Here is a 16,568-nt window from a genome sequence, read left to right on the forward strand (position 1 = left end):
ATTCCTCTTCGAGAGGCTCGTGAAAACACGTTGAAGTCCTTCTCTTTACTTCACCACGCCCGCCTTGCTAAGCTCCAGTGTACAATGTTATCATTGGATGCGGAGAAGGCTTTTGACCGGGTGGGTTGGCCGTTCCTGGAGGGGGTGCTACGCAGCCTGGGATTGGGGCCACTAGCGGTCCATAGGATTTTAGCTTTGTATAGCCACCCCTCAGCACAGCTTAGAGTGAACGGATCCCTGTCTGACCTGTTCTTCATACGTAATGGCACCAGACAGGGATGTCCGCTGTCCCCGCTATTGTACGTCTTGGTAATGGACCACCTCTTACAGGCCATTCGCCAAGACTCTAACATTGCAGGTGTACGAGTGGGTGACCTACACTTTAAGTGCTCTGCCTTTGCGGACGACCTTTTACTATATATCACACAACCCAGCACCTCCCTGTCGGCCCTCATGTCTGCTCTGCGAGACTTTGGAGATGTAAGCAACCATAAAATCAATCTTACCAAGAGTGTGGCCTTGGGTGGGACCCTCCCGCGAGCTGAGATTCCTGCGCTGCGCCGCCGCTTCACTTTTGACTGGTCTGACACCTCTTTTAAATACCTGAGGATTCATGTCCCAGCTGACTTATCCCGAATCTACGACTTAAATTTCACACCACTTTAAGGATGACCTAGCCAAGTGGGACCGCAAAAACTTCTCTTGGTTAGGGCGAATAAATATAATCAAGATAAACTTGCTCCCGCGACTCCTGTACTTGCTTCAGACAATACCAATAGTCCTTCCCAGAGCCTTTTTCCTAGCCATTTCCAAATTATTCTCACGCTTTGTCTGGATGAGAGCTCGCCCTAGAATTGCGAGAAGTACCCTCACCCTGGAAAAAGTACATGGTGGACTAGTACTCCCCGATCCATATAAATACTACTTAGCAGCAGTTGCTGCTCATGCAACACTCCAACACTCCTCGACTAAACTGTGGGTCCGACTGGAACAATCCCTTTCAAGATATGCCCTCCCAGCTGCTCTATGGGTGCGTCCAGTGTCTTGGCCTGCTACGATTCTTGGACACATACCCCTAATTACACGTACTTTCATCTCTATCCTTAGTAGGAAGCAAGCGCAGACATTGCTCTTTACGCCTGATGGCCCCTTAACACCGATAATTAATAACCCCGACTTCCCTCCTGGCACACTTGGTACGGACTTCCTATTGCATTCAATGGACAGTAGATTTCTATTTCACCAGGTCACTACAGCTTCAGCACTGTTGCCCTTGGAGGCGCTGATCCCTGATCCGAGCCGCTTACAGCGATATCACTGGCAATACTTGCAGCTGCAACATTACTATAATGCATTGGTTCGCCTGCTGCAAATTCATAGACCACTACTGCCCTTTGAAGAACTCTGTGCACTAACAGAAGCGCCTACTCATCTAGTGTCGCTTGTTTACGCCATCCTGACGCAACCTCTTCCGGATGTCAAGCTCCCGTACCAGGTGGGCTGAGACCCCCCCCCCCCTCTGTGTCAGAATGGTTTGCAGAAATACAGCACCTCCATCGTATGGAGGAGTTGAGGGCGGACCATCTTGGCTCACCCCCCGCTATCACGGCTATGTGGACTCTCTGGGTAGCGTTTATGGACACTCCTCTATACCGCTCTTATGTGTTGTCCCAGGCTGGCATACAGAACTGCTGAGCAATATGCACGCACCCTTCTCAGGTAGTCTTCTCATGGATCTTGCTCTCCCTTCTCCCTTCCCCTCCCCCGGGACTGTGCTGGGCTCTTCCTTCTTCTTTCTTCTTTAACTTAAAGCGTAACTGTCATTTCAGGGTCATTTTTCTGAAAACATTAAATATCTATAGTACAAGCGATTTTAAGAAACTCTGTAATAGGTTTTATGTACTAAAAGAGTTTCCTTCTGGACTGAAAAAGCAATCTCCCAGCCTCCCCCCTCACATCAGATGAAGCAGGATTTCTGTCTCCATTATGTGACTATGGAGAGGGGAGGGGCTGTTAGGAGTGACTGAGCACAGAGGATTTCTGCACAGCACAACACCCTGCAATCTTCTCTCAGTAAGTTCATAGATAAGCACTGACCTTTCTGACACCTGAATTTAGCGTTTTAGGTGCCCAAAGAGTCTACAAACAGCTGACCTTCATGTCACCTCTTCCTGCTCCATAATCTCCCTCAGCCCCTCCCCCCTTCATAGGCTTACAATGGAGAGAGCAGAACCCGTCTTCACTGGCTTCTCTGTAATGAAGACGTGTTTGCCTGATAATGCACAGATAAGAAGTCAGGGGGGGAGGCTAGGAGATTGCTTTTTGAGTATAGAAGGAGGCTTTTTTGGCTGATGAAACCTATTACAGAGTTTCTTAAAATCGCTTATACTACTGATTTCTGCAATAAAAAAAAATATGACGTCTAGTAATGATGGAACATACTGTTGTTTGGCTTGCCAGGGCTCTGTACAGCATGTCCCCCCTGCAGGGGTTTACTTCTTACCATACAGTAGTGCTGTTCCTTGGTAACACTCTGAGTGATTGTCGAACAATGTTGCTTTATGAGTACTGCTTATATGATCTATCATCTTGGAACTATGTTTGTACCTATTATTACTTTCAATAAAATATTTGAATAATAAAAAAAAAAAAGATAAGTGATTACATTGCATTTACATCCAGTTACTCACAGGGGGAGTCTTCTATAAGTGACTCACAGGGGCGTCTTCTCTGATCTGAGTCGCTCACTTTTCCTTTTCTTCTCCGTCTTGCCTGGCCAACACAAAGACTTTTCTTAGTGGAGTTTAGTGTCTGCAGGATCTGGCAGATCTGGCAGCACCATCTTCACATCTATATAAAGTTCCCATCTGAATTGCTCCACACTGTTACGGTGCCCATTTTGTGCTCTGAGGGTAGTATTTACACCAAGCTTGGACTCTCAAATAGTACTTAAGAATTCCTTTACCTTCACATAGTAGTAAGGCCCCTATTTATACCCTTATATAACCCCCTCTGTGCCCCCATATATTACTTAGGTTAATTCGAACTCGAACATTTTCGGACATGCAGCATTTGATTCCTGATGCCTTCCCGGTCCGTGGGGAAGGAGGAGACAGCCAGAGTACCGCCTGGAATTCTGGGATGCAGCCTATTACCATCATCTCTACTTAGGACCCTCTGTCTTTCCCCAATAGGTAGTCATCCTAAGAAGATATTCGATCCCCTTTAGGTAACCCAGCCCCAATATATGGTATAACCATGTAGGAATCCCCCTGTATGTAATCCACCCCTCAAGGATTCAGACATGGATTTGTTTTAATGTTATGAAACATTACTTCCAGCTTAGATTTCTCAACATGAGATGTAAGAGTCATATTTGTTAGGTGACTTGGTGACCCTACTTATGCTGGGAAAGCTGTATGGTCCCTTTATGTTGGGAATGCTGGGTGACCCCTTTCTTGCTGGAACAGCTGGATCACCCCCTTCATATTGGGAAGGCTGGAAAAGCTGTGTGACCACCATATCCCCCCCCACCATATCCCCCCCCCCCCCCTTGGTGATACCCCCGCAACCAAACTTCAGTGGTGCCTATTGGCAAAAACAGCCCTGTACCCAGGGAACCATCTACTATTAGAAGACTACACAGGTAGCCATATACTAGGGGGACACTATTCATAGGGGCCATCTACTCTCAGGGGCCTAGACAGGGTACCATATATAATAGGGGGATGGCACAAAGGAGGCCACCTATTATATGGACACTGCACAGAAAAGCACCTACTATATGGACACTGCACAGAGAGGGCCATCACCTAATATATGGACACTACACAGAGGGTCCGCATACTATATAGAGGCTGCACATAGGGGACACCTACTATTCAGACACTGCACAGAGGGGGCCATCTACTGTATAGAAACTGCCCAGAGAGGGATTACCTACTAAATTGTGATTACACATCTACTATAGGGGGCAACACAGAGGAGGCCAGCTACTATATGTAGACTGCACAGAGTGGGGATCTAACACAGTAAATAGAGATTACACAGAGAGGGCTACCTACCATATGGAGACTGCACAGAGGGGGCCACTTACTAAATGTACACTTCACAAGGACATCTATTTTAGGGATCCAGCAGAGAGGACAACTGTGTGGGGACTCCACAGAGGAGACCACCTACTATATGGACACTACACAAAGGATCAGCATACTATAAAGAGACTGCACACAGGGGGCAACTAATATATAGAGACTTAACAGAGGGAGCCATCTACTGTATGGAAATGCACTGTGTGGGCCATCGACTTTATGAAAATTGCACAGAGGGGGCCACCAACTTAATGTAGACTACACAGGGATATCTATTATAGGGAGGCAGCATAGAAAACTACGGTATGGGGACTCCACAGAGGAGATCGCCTACTATATGGACACTACACAGAGGGTCCGCATACTATATAGAGGCTGCACAGAGGGGACACCTACTATTCAGACACTGCACAGAGGGGGCCATCTACTGTATAGAAACTGCACAGAGAGTGATTACCTACTAAATTGTGATTACACATCTACTATAGGGGGCAACACAGAGGAGGCCAGCTACTATATGTAGACTGCACAGAGTGGGAATCTAACACAGTAAATAGAGATTACACAGAGAGAGCTACCTACCACATGGAGACTGCACAGAGGGGGCCACCTATCATATGGAGACTGCACAGAGAGGGCAACCTACTATATGGAGACTCCACAGAAGTGACCACCTACTAAATGAAGAGTGCACAGAGGGGAACACTCACTATATGTAGACTGCACAGAGGGGGCTAACTACTATATTGAAACTGCAGAGAGGGGGGCACCTATTATAAGGAAACTGCAGAGAGGGGGCATCCTACTAAATGTGAAGGCTAATTCGTACTTCTATAGGCTGTAGACAGGAGGTATTGGGAACATAACAGACAGAAAAATAATATATTCAAATTATACATCTACAGAAAAAAGTAATTTTTAGCTATTATTCCAGTAAATGTTTTGTTAAATATAACATTTTTTATCCCACATGATGACCACCATTCTAGTGCTTATATAGATACTGTGATGGTGGAGAAGCCAAGCTTTCTGAACAGGCCAAAGTCTATGGTACACTTTGCGGTCATCATCTTATAGGCATGCCAGTACAGCTGGTATGTTTTAACCCTTTGATACCTTCTATAAGTGACTTATGCCTTTTGCTTTATGCCTTCAACTTGTTAAAACAAAGAAATGTCTGTTAGCAGCAAAATGTCATCAGCACATGTATCAGGACAATTATCTTTCCTGGAAAGTCTTACCGACCGGCGGTCCCCAAGTGATAAAAGTCTTCAGAGAAACATTAACAAGTGCACCTGGGGTGAGGATATTACCACCAATTACCAGTACTGTGTCCTTATATAAACCGCTCCCAGGACTATACTGTATACATCGGGCTCAGTGTGCTGTATACTATAGATATTCCAGACTGGAAGATTTCTGACTGTAAGTACCATATACTATAACTATATACAACCTGATATATATATATATACTGTATATATATATATATATATATATATATATATATATCACGGCTCTATGAAACACATACATTATCAGCGGCCCTCATCCATATATACTGCATATAGACTGCCAATACCATATACCATGAAGCCGAAAGAACAGAAAAAGGTTCTAAGAACTTAAAATAGATGATCAATAGATGACTGGGCAGTCACTGCACCCTCATAGTACACCTACATGTATGGTCTAATCTTATTCCTCTATTCTGGTTCATCTACACTTATACATTCTCGTAGCTGTCTGGACACCTCAATGTCCACCTCTACTGTTCATGTTCGAAAACTTTGTTGTAAACAATGACAAGAAGGGTCCTGTGTCCAATAGAACCTTCAGACCCTTAACCATAGGATCCGATACATGATACAAACCGACCATCACTGGTAATACATTTCAGGCCAATATCACTTGTCAGCCAGGTCATAGATGATATGTAATCACTTCTACATATACCCGATGGAGAACCTGATCTTGGTCACAGGACGTTCTATACAAGTCAGTTCTGCCTGTTTTTCAGATCTCTTTCTGTTCTGATCAATGGTGGACGCATCATATCCCGTTCCCTATTCCTCAATCATTATCTACAGACACAGACAAAAGGAGACCTAGACACGTCTTATCTTTGTGGTCATCTAATATTGTGGATACTCCGGACTATAAGGTGAAGTTTATTTCTCACATTTCCTTACCAGTAGCCATCACTCCCATCGCGTATAACAACACTCTGTTGGGTATTCGGTACATTGTATATATTTCATGTCACATAATGTCATCTATATCTTTCTCTATTTTCTGTGTTTCCAGCTCATCCTATGGCCAATCACTGTTATACGCCTCATATGTCTGTAACACTTCTGGAGATTCTCCTGTTATGTCTCATGTCCATGATCTGCTCCTCAGGACAGATATGCAGATTACCAGCTATGTCCGACCTGGAGGGAATCAGACAACCTGGAGATATCATGATAGGAGTATTACTGCCTATTAACACGGACAAGATCTACCAAACACTGACATTCAATGTGAAGCCGCCCAGGACCACCTGCAGATTGTAAGTAAGCTCAATGCCAGGTTGGTGCTGCTGGGGTAAAGCTTCTTCTCTGTATTTGATGGTATAGTTCATGCATTCTACTCTACTTTCTTTTACATCCCCAAATTCAGAAACACTTGTCTATGTTGTTTTAGGATGACATCTTTATATGGCTTTTAGTCATGAGTCCATGTTTTTTTCCCAAATATAAGCTTCATCCAGGGGTGTAAGTAAGGGCTCATGGGGCCCTTGAGCAAAATTAACTCTACAGCACCTGCATTTACCATTTTAGATCCGGGTCAGCGAACGATCTTGTCACCCTCCTAGTTTTCTCTTTATTTTCATACACCACTTAAGCATAACTCCCAAACGTCTCAGATTTGATGGGACATTCCTGGGAGTGCCAAATGCCAGGTGGGACTACCTACAGGGGTATGCCTATACAGAAAATACTACATACTGGTGAGCTTAATCTTGAGGGAAGGTTCCTACAGGGAGATTCCAAATTAGCAGGGAAACTACATACAGGTGAGTTAGCTACTTGGAGGATACAACCTACAAGGGATTGGGGAGGGCACAGTGAGCACCTATAATATATGGGGGTAGAGCAGGACATAAGTACTATATGGTGGACACAGGGGTCTAGACGCATCACCAGGAGAAATCTTTATGACTTCAGATGGAGAAGAAGGGAAAGGTGAGAAACTACGATCAGAGAAGATGCCCCTTGTGAGTTACTGAATGTCACTGTATATGGTATGCAGAAAAAAAAGGAAAAAAATGACAGCACATCTATGACTCTGTTCACACTGCAGGTTGCATGCTGCTTGTTGCTTAAGTACAGCCAAAAAAACTGCTACAGCAACCCACAGGTGCTAGGGCTCACCGTATATACTCCTCCCAGCGTACACGCGGTAAACACCTGCTCTGAGGATATTAAAAAGTGAGGATCTTAGCAAACTATTTGATCAAACAGAGTGTACCATGTCACCAACGTTAAGGTGTCCTCAGAAACATGGTCCCTACTTTAGCATTTTCACACTAGCAATGGCCTCTCCTGGGCTGAATAAGCCTACAACTGGGCAGATAGGAGCCAAATTATCTCTTGTATAGCACCCTTTGGACATGGGTGGAGTGAAAGTCAGTTGTAGGCTTATTTAGCCCAGGAGAGGCCATTGCTAGTGTGAAAATGCTAGAGTAGGGACCATGTCTTTGAGGACACCTTAACGTTGGTGACATGGTACACTCTGTTTGATCAAATTGTTTGCTAAGATACTCACTTTTTAATATCTACAGAGCAGGTGTTCATCGTGTGTATGCTGGGAGGAGTATATACGGTAAGCCCTTGCACATGTGGGTTGCTGTTGCAGCTTTTGTTTTTTTTATATTGTATGCAGAGCCTGTTAACAGTTGGTAATACCAAATATGTAATACCAATTTTTTTTTTTTTTTTTTTTTTTATACACAGTAATTAGAAGTCCCATTGAGATCAATGCTGCATATATAATACAGCCCCGATCGGTTTGATCAGTGCTCTATTGGTTTGGTCTGCAGCAGACCAGATCAATAGATCAATAGAATAGAGGCCAGATCAAAAGAATAGAGGCCTGGTCGAGTATGTTATATAGATTGCCCCTCGCCGATCTCATTGCGTGGGGCGATCCGCCCACTGGACCGTCAATAGCAATTTAGACAAATAACAATTTAGATGCAGCTGTCAGCTATGAAAGCTGCATCAAAATGGGTTATTAGCGGGACGCGATTGGACCGCGCCCGCTAACAGCCGCGGTTCTGAGGCCATTATTAGCACCCCCGCGCGCGGCCCCACTTTGAACTCCCCTACCTGACCGAGGGCATACAGTTACATCCTTGGTCATGAAAGGGTTAAAGTATGACAGTTATAGTCTGTGTCAGTATGTGGTCTGTGGTTAGATACGGCAGATGTGCTGTACAAATACTTTTATACCAGGGTATGGGATGGGGGACACATAGAAGCACCTCTCATCCCTCTTGGCATCCTGGTCAGGTTTGGCTTCTTCGGGTCTTGCATACATTCCTCCCAATAGGGCGGTGTAGTGTAAATATCCTTTTTCTGGGTACGCCATTCCCGCAGTGTCCCCAGGGCAAATGGCATATGCAGGAGCGCTCCTAACTTATGTCAGGCTACACAGACATGGTAAAAGCTGCGATGGCAAGAATTATGATGGTTTAAATGCAATAAAGGTCAAAAATTTCTTTGACGAGGCCATTTACCCTACACAGCCCTATCGGGAGTAATGCACACAAGGTCGGAGGAAGTGACTCAGAGATAGACGTCAAGAAAAGTGAGAGGTGCTTCTAGAACCATTCTGTGTGTGTCCCATCCCCTGGTATTAATGGGTATTTGTACAGTACAACTGCAGTATCTATTACAACAATATACTTATACCCACGGTAACTATCAAAGGCCCCTGTCAAAGTTCGTCATCATCGTTATCCTACAATTAATTTTGTAGAGGATGGGGAATGTTGCTGTTGGAAATGAAAAACAGCAACATTGGAAGGAATTCATGCTGTAGGAAGTAAATATACACAAAAGAAGCTGGCGGGGGAGAAAGCAATAGACATACAAAGGCATCTAGCATACAGAAAACTAACTGTAGCCAACTGCTTAATCCTGTAAAATAATATAAATTATATTATTTTAGATGATTAGGAAGTTGCATACAGTTAATTTTTTATATGCTAGCTTAGCATAGACATGATCTTCTGGTATGCCGAGTTCTCCCTGTCCCGCCAGCCTGCTAAACCAAACTATTGAAAAATTTTACAGATTTTACAGTAGTATCCACCAGGTACATTGCAAGTCGTTCAAAATGCACTTCAATAATTGGTAGTGGCAGCATGAGACATGTGCCATAGGAGCTGAAAGCTGGCAATCATGACAGGAATCACAATTTTTTTTCATGGTCATGGAGGTGAGATATGATTTGTTACTTTTATATTAGTGATATTGGTAGTAATGGTCTTGGTATACTGGTTTTGCTCAGTAACAGAACAGCAGTAATATATATGGTGGTTATATTTGCTTCTTGTATACTGGTGTTATTTGGTAACTATAATTGCTATTTAGAGATATACAGTATTATCAGGCATAGAAAATGGTCTCATTTTAACTTTAAACAAAATCTAAAAAAATATATGTTTTCCAGGTTTGGTATGGACTCATATCAAATGCTTCAGACCTTGATGTTCACTATTGAGGAGATCAAGAACGATTCTTCAATTTTACCAAACGTTACATTAGGATTCCAGATGTATGACACCTGTAATATACCTCACTATGAATTACAGGGAGCTTTACAGTTCCTGACTGACTCTAGTATCACATTCACCAACAACCAATGTAGATCGTCCTTCTCAGCTGTCATCGGGAGCTCTGTTTCGGCCAACTCCATTATCTTGGCTCATGTTTTGGGAACCTTCAGATATCCCCAGGTAAGAAAGTTGGCAATAAATAAAATAATTGTCAACGGTAAAGATAAGTGGCTAAATGTGATGGAAAAGGAATTAATATTTTTGTTTCTGTTATTTGCCAATCTTCATAACCTGTAATGAGTGGTGACAACATGAAGGGGGAGACTGGTTGATGAATGTCCAGGTCAGAGCGCCTGATCTACTTATTGACCTCAGAAGAGATCTACCATTTTAACGCCTTAATGACAGAGCCAATTTCCATTTTTGCGCTTTCTTTCCCCCCCCCTCCTCGTGTATATAAGGCCATAGCAATTGGCGCTTGTACTTTTTCACCTAGAGACTCACATGAGCCTTTATTTTTTGCGCCACTCATTGTACTTTGCAGTGACAGGCTCAATTTTTGCATAATGTACACTGCGAAACCAGAAAAAAAATTATATGTAGTGAAATATGTGTGTGTGTGTGTGGGGGGGGGGTTGTGTTTATGCCGTTCGCTTTAGGGTAATACTGAAGTCAGTACGATTACAACGATATGTAACTTGTGTAAATTGTATTTTATTTGGTGGCTTTTCAAAAATTAAAATCTTTAAGAAAAAGTTTCTTAGAATTGCTTTATTACCATGCTTATAGCGCTTTTATCCTTTGGTCTATGGGGCTGTGTGAGTAGTAATTTTTTGTGCCATTATCTGTACTTTTTATTGGTATCTTGTTTGCATATATGCGACTTTTAGATTACAATTTTTCAGGATTTGATGGGACCAAAAATGTGCAATTTAGCATTTTGGAATTTTTTTGCACTTATGCCATTTACCGTGCGAGATCAGAAATGTGATTAATTAATAGTCCAGGCGAAATACACGTGGTGATACAAATATATTTATTTATGTATTTATTTTTATTTATAAAATGGGAAAGGGGGGGGTGATTCTGACTTTTATTAGGGCAGGGGGTTATTGATATATATATTTTTTTAACACACTTACTAGAAGTCCCCCTGGGATTAGGGTTATTTCTCCTGGGGTTATGGTTATTCCCTATGGGGTTAGTGCTATTCCCCCTGGGGGACTTCTAGTAAAACTACATAGATCTCTCATTCAGGTCTTTGCAGTATAGACTAGACCACAAGGTATGGGGAAAACAGGCATTTAAATGCAGCTGTCAACTAATTAGTGGGCACGGTAATCAGACCATGCCCGCTAATTGCTACGGTCCTGGGCTGTAGATAGAAGCTGGAATGGCTGCGGTTAAGAGCAGGGTCTTCGTGCGTCCTCCTTTGAACGCCTCTAGAAACACCAGGGCGTAAATGTACGCCCTGTGTCGTTAAGGGGTAATGTTGGGTTACCAAATAGTTTTCCCATTGTCATTTGTAGGTTTCAGTGCACCAGCCATCACCAGTCTTTTCTACTGAAATGTTTACTATCGAGTCATACAGAGTTTAACGAAAGCCAAGTAAAAGTTTTTATAATTGTCACAATTTTTATAAGGTAGTAGATGCTTGAGTTCGATTAATCACTGTTTTTTTTTAGGTGTGTGTATGACTGACACACAGGAGCTTGTTCTGCATTATACATGGAGGGTAACGGCTACTTTACGCAGATGGCGCCTATTGGTAATGACTAGGGATGAGCAAAGCAGATTTGTTTTGCTTTGTACAAAAGCAAAATTATTCTGCTTCGTTCATCTCTAGTAAGGACCATGACTCAGATGCTGATAATTTAAAGGGGTACTTCAGATGAGAGGGCTTTGTTTACAATGGCTTGGGAAGGCGTGGATGAAAGCAACCTCCATTTACCTCCCTTGTCCCAGAGCTTGGTTCCGCTTCCTAGTATATGACTCGGCTTAAGACGTGACCTTTCAAACCCGCTCAGCCATTCAGCGGTAGAGGCAGGACCCTAGTACAGCCTCTAAATGGCTAAGCGGGCTTGAAGCATCATGTCTCAAGACACGTCATAGACCAGGAAGCGGGACCACAGTGCTACAATGTGGGATCCAGTGCTGGAACCAGGGAGGTAAGAGACGTTGTTGCTTTCCCCTCCACCCCCTCCACAGCCATAGTGAAAAAAGCCCTCCTGCCTTGAGTACCACTTAAACTGTGTAAATGAAGCATCTCTTGTCAACCAGTTTCCATAGCAGCCTGAGTACTCTGCTTGGCCTTGGGGCCTGCCATGACTGTTCTGCTAGTATAACCTGCCTAAAAAGACTATAGCAATAGAGCACACAATCATTTTTAAACTTTTCCCTTCAAATGTTTCTCTCCTTTTGTAAAAAATTATATGGTGAAATAAAGGGTGACACTAAAATATACAAGAACAAACCATTAAAAGAAGAAGTAAGACATAACCCAAAAGGTTGAATATATGAAGCAGGAAATGGGTTGAACAATAATTTGTACCTGGTTTTGTTGTTTCAAAACTGCTGCACACATTATTAGAATGGAACAGTCCACATTAAGACCACATGCAGAGGACTGGTGGTCAAAGGCAGGAGCTTATGTCCGGGATGGAATAGGGGGAGGTGAGAAGGCAACAGAATTAGTAGCGATCAACTGAGGGAAAATGGAGGAAAAAGGAAAGAAAAAAAAAGTTTAAAACGGGTCCATGTTTTTATGTTTATATAGTTTTACTTCTTTTTTTTTAGGTCAGTCCATTATCAAGTGCCTCCCTACTGAGTGATAGGAAACTGTTTCCCTCCTTCTTCAGGGTCCTTCAGAGTGATAAATTCCAATCCATTGGACTGGCTCACCTTCTTCTGAGCTTTGGCTGGACTTGGATCGGCCTTGTAGCGAGTGACAGCGATTATGGTCTTCAAGGAATTTACCCAATCAGACAAGAGTTACTCAAGGCTGGAGCATGTTTGGCTTTTACAGAATACATTCGTCTAGGTCAACCAGATCGTAATGCTCCTCGAATAGTGCGAACCATCAAAGATTCCACAGCCAGGGTGGTTGTTGTGTTCGCTTATCATGTTGATTTCCTTCCTGTTGTGAACGAGATGATAAAGCAGAATGTCACTGGGAGAATATTTATTGGCAATGATAGTTGGGCCAGGTCCATAATACTGTCAACAAACTATTATTTTCAGGTTTTAAAGGGCGCACTTGGTTTAGCTATCAATAATTATGTTATTCCAGGCCTAAGCCAGGTCCTGAAGAATATCCATCCTTATTCATCTACAAAACCAAACTGGGTAAAGCAATACTTGGAAAAACTTTTTAACTGTACATTTCCTAATGGTGGCAACACTATAGGTTCTGTGAACCCCCCTATGAGCAACTGCACCGGAATGGAACAGCTAGATCAAATTCTTACCAGTTCTACCTTCTACAATAGCCTAAGATATACTTCTTATATGTATTATTCTGTATATACCCTGGCTAAAGCTTTAAGTGATCTAGAAACCTGCAGGCCTGGAGAAGGACCATTTTCTAATGGGACCTGTTCCAACATCTGGAATTTCAAACCATGGCAGGTAAATGTAAAGTAATGATCTAAACTATGAAGATATCAAAGTTGGTCTATAGTCCCAAATTATAACAGTTAGAAGCTACACATAACAGAAACTCCTAACTTTGGTTTTAACATTTGTATTCCCCATTGTAGCTTACATATTATTTAAGAAAGGTCAGGATGATGCTGAACTTTGGGAGGGAGATCTACTTCAATGATAATGGCGAGTTACCTTCACTCCAAGCAGTTGTGAACTGGCACATGAATCTAGATGGGACTGTGATACATGCTAACATCGGCACCTATGATACTTCAGTGCCCATCGAGAAAGCCCTGATCCTCAACACAAGTCTGATCTCATGGCCTAGTGGAGGCCAACAGGTGAGATAATGTGTTCAAGGGCATGATTAAAAGGGTCTGGGCCCCACTACAAACTTTTGATTGGGCTTCCCCTTATCCCACTGTACTGTAGGTAATCTTCCAGTTTGTTAGTCCTCCTTCCAGTAGATAGCATAGTAGATGTTGCTTGAAAAAGGCCAGTGACACACTAGAAAGGCCGAAACGTGTTGCTATTACTAATAAGTGCTATACTGAGTCACGCTCATGTACCAGCCTTTGAATACAACTGTACCTCCACCTTGGACAGTTACCTGCACTTTTTCATCTGTGGGGTCCCCCTGGTCCCGATGATCCCTTGTGGGTCACAACTCTACAGTAGATAGCATATGTTAGGCATCTACTCTGGTATTTTCCCTTGTAGATAGTGCCCCTATGGTAGATATCACCCCTAATGTCAACCATGGAAGGCATCTCTCCTTGTCCCCCACCCCCAAACCCACCTAGATAGTGTCCCCACATAGACATCTCCTCTAGTATGCTACTTCCCAGTACATAGTGTCTCTAATGTTAGGCATCTCCCTTTATAGTTTGATGACAGCTCAGAAGGCCCAGTAAGGATAGGAGAGGAAAACATGGTGATTAGGAAAGACCAGAGTTTTTTTATGTTATTTTACACCCAGAGCAAGATGTTATTTATTATGTAGATTTTTTTCTAAAAATGTGTTTAAAATTTAATTTTATACCCACAGATCCCACGTTCTGTCTGTAGTGAGAGCTGTCCTCTGGGGTATAGGAAGGCGGCTATTCAGGGTCATCCTGTCTGCTGCTTTGAATGTGTCCCCTGTCTACAAGATGAGATCGCCAACCAGATGGGTAAGTACTCTCACAATTTTATCTAAGATCTTCTTGATGTTTGTTCTTCTTGTTTTTATGAAATAGAAGGAATGTTTTGTGTTGGCTATAAGCTCTTCCTTTTTGATGTTTTAGGGAAAAAAGGAAAAGTGTTAAGTAATAAGCCACTTTTCTCTTTATTGCTTTTGCAGATTCCATTAACTGCATCCGATGTCCCTGGGACCAGTGGCCTAATCATGAAAAATCCAGCTGTCTCCCAAAACCCACCGAGTTCTTGTCTTATGAAGATGTGTTGGGAGCCACATTAGCCGCATCCAACTTGGTCTCATCTATTGTTCCTCTTCTTATTTTGAGGCTTTTTATTAAACATAGAACCACCCCTATTGTAAAAGCCAGCAATTATTCCCTAAGTTGTCTTTTGTTAATGTCCCTGTGTCTTTGCTTTTACTGCTCCTTAGTGTTTATTGGTTACCCAGAACGCTACAAATGTCTCCTACGTCAGGTGACCTTTGGTTTGGTCTTCACTCTCTGTGTTGGTTGTATTTTGGCCAAAACGATCATGGTTGTTCTTGCGTTTATGGCCACAAAACCAGGAAGCAATCTGAGAAGATGGACGACAGTCAGAATCTCCTATCTGATTATTTCCTTCTGTTGTTTGTTACAGTTCATCCTATGTGTTACCTGGTTGTCCATCGCTCCCCCATTTACAGAGTATAACATCAACACTAGACCTGAAATTATTATCATTGATTGCAATGAGGGTTCACCCATTGCCTTCTGGACCATGTTGGGTTATCTCTTCCTTCTGGCCACCATAAGTTTCATTGTTGCCTTCCTGGCTCGAAGACTTCCTGACAGCTTCAATGAAGCCCAGTATATTACATTCAGTATGCTGGCCTTCCTTAGTGTCTGGATATCTTATATCCCGGCCTCCCTCAGTGCTCAGGGCAGGTACACAGTGGCTATGGAGATCTTTGCCATCTTGGCCTCTAGTTGGGCTTTAGTCATCTGTATGTTTCTCCCTAAGTGTTTTTTCATACTGTTCAGACCCGAGATGAATTCCAAGGAAAATATTATGGGGAAAAAAGTTAGCATCAAACATGTTAAATGAGATTCCTTAGGTTCTATTGTTGGGTTATAATAAGTAGAAGTGGTTGAACTTGGTTGAAAGTTTGGTTTGGTTGCTTCACCAAACTTTGGCAAAAACTTAATTTGGACCTAATCCAGTTCGGTCCAATCTTGAACTTTACCAATAGACCCAAAACCGCAATATAAGAGCATGATTATACAGTTATAGGTGTGGAAGTATATCTAGGATTATATCTAAGTACTTTCTACTCATTTTAGGGCAAACCTTATGTCAAAGTTATAGCAACATCTATAGCTACAGGTTTTCAGATGGAAAACCATGGTAACCAAAAGCTTGTTTAAAAAGACATTGTACCAGAAGAATTAAATTGGTGGAAGATTTAATTGATGGAAGATTTATGGAGGTATTTATACGCTCTCAGAGGTATTAGAGTCAGTATCACATTTTTGGCAGCACCAACAGGTTTTGTGTCTATAAAGTGAAGAAACAATGAATTTTTATAAGAGGCCAAAAAAGATTTGCAAAGCAGCTCTCACGCCCATTCCTTTAAAGTCTGTGTCCATTGCAACTAATAATCTTAAAACATGACTGGGAATGTATACCAAGTAGGAGATCTCTTCAGAAGGAAGAGTTACCCATCCGCAGACAACTGTTTTAGGGTCATCCCTCTTGTCAGTTTAGAGAAGCTGATCCTTATGAGGATCTCTTCTTCTGGAAAGATCTTGGGATTGGTAAAGATTTTCAGCCATGTTGAAGACTCC

The 16,568-nt window shown here is 42.6% G+C and overlaps 1 protein-coding gene across 1 annotated transcript; it reads left to right on the plus strand.

Annotated features, from left to right (window-relative positions):
- The first annotated feature begins 312 nt into the window (after nt 1–312).
- LOC138784810 (extracellular calcium-sensing receptor-like) lies at nt 313–15,828 on the plus strand. Its single transcript, XM_069960501.1, has 8 exons — nt 313–523; nt 6,182–6,325; nt 6,399–6,645; nt 9,816–10,101; nt 12,718–13,548; nt 13,680–13,907; nt 14,615–14,738; nt 14,909–15,828. Exons 1-8 carry the CDS (start codon nt 313–315, stop codon nt 15,826–15,828), a joined length of 2,991 nt encoding a protein of 996 aa, XP_069816602.1.
- The last annotated feature ends 740 nt before the right edge of the window (nt 15,829–16,568 follow it).

Source organism: Dendropsophus ebraccatus, chromosome 1 (genome assembly GCF_027789765.1).
Source record: "Dendropsophus ebraccatus isolate aDenEbr1 chromosome 1, aDenEbr1.pat, whole genome shotgun sequence".
NCBI classification, from domain to species: Eukaryota; Metazoa; Chordata; class Amphibia; order Anura; family Hylidae; genus Dendropsophus; species Dendropsophus ebraccatus.

Coding starts and splice junctions, on each gene's coding strand:
- LOC138784810 (XM_069960501.1), top strand. CDS start 313: ATGGACCACCTCTTACAGGCCATTCGCCAAGACTCTAACATTGCAGGT. Junction 524..6,181: donor TACCAAGAGTGTGGCCTTGG/GTGGGACCCTCC, acceptor CATTATCTACAG/ACACAGACAAAAGGAGACCT. Junction 6,646..9,815: donor CCCAGGACCACCTGCAGATT/GTAAGTAAGCTC, acceptor TATGTTTTCCAG/GTTTGGTATGGACTCATATC.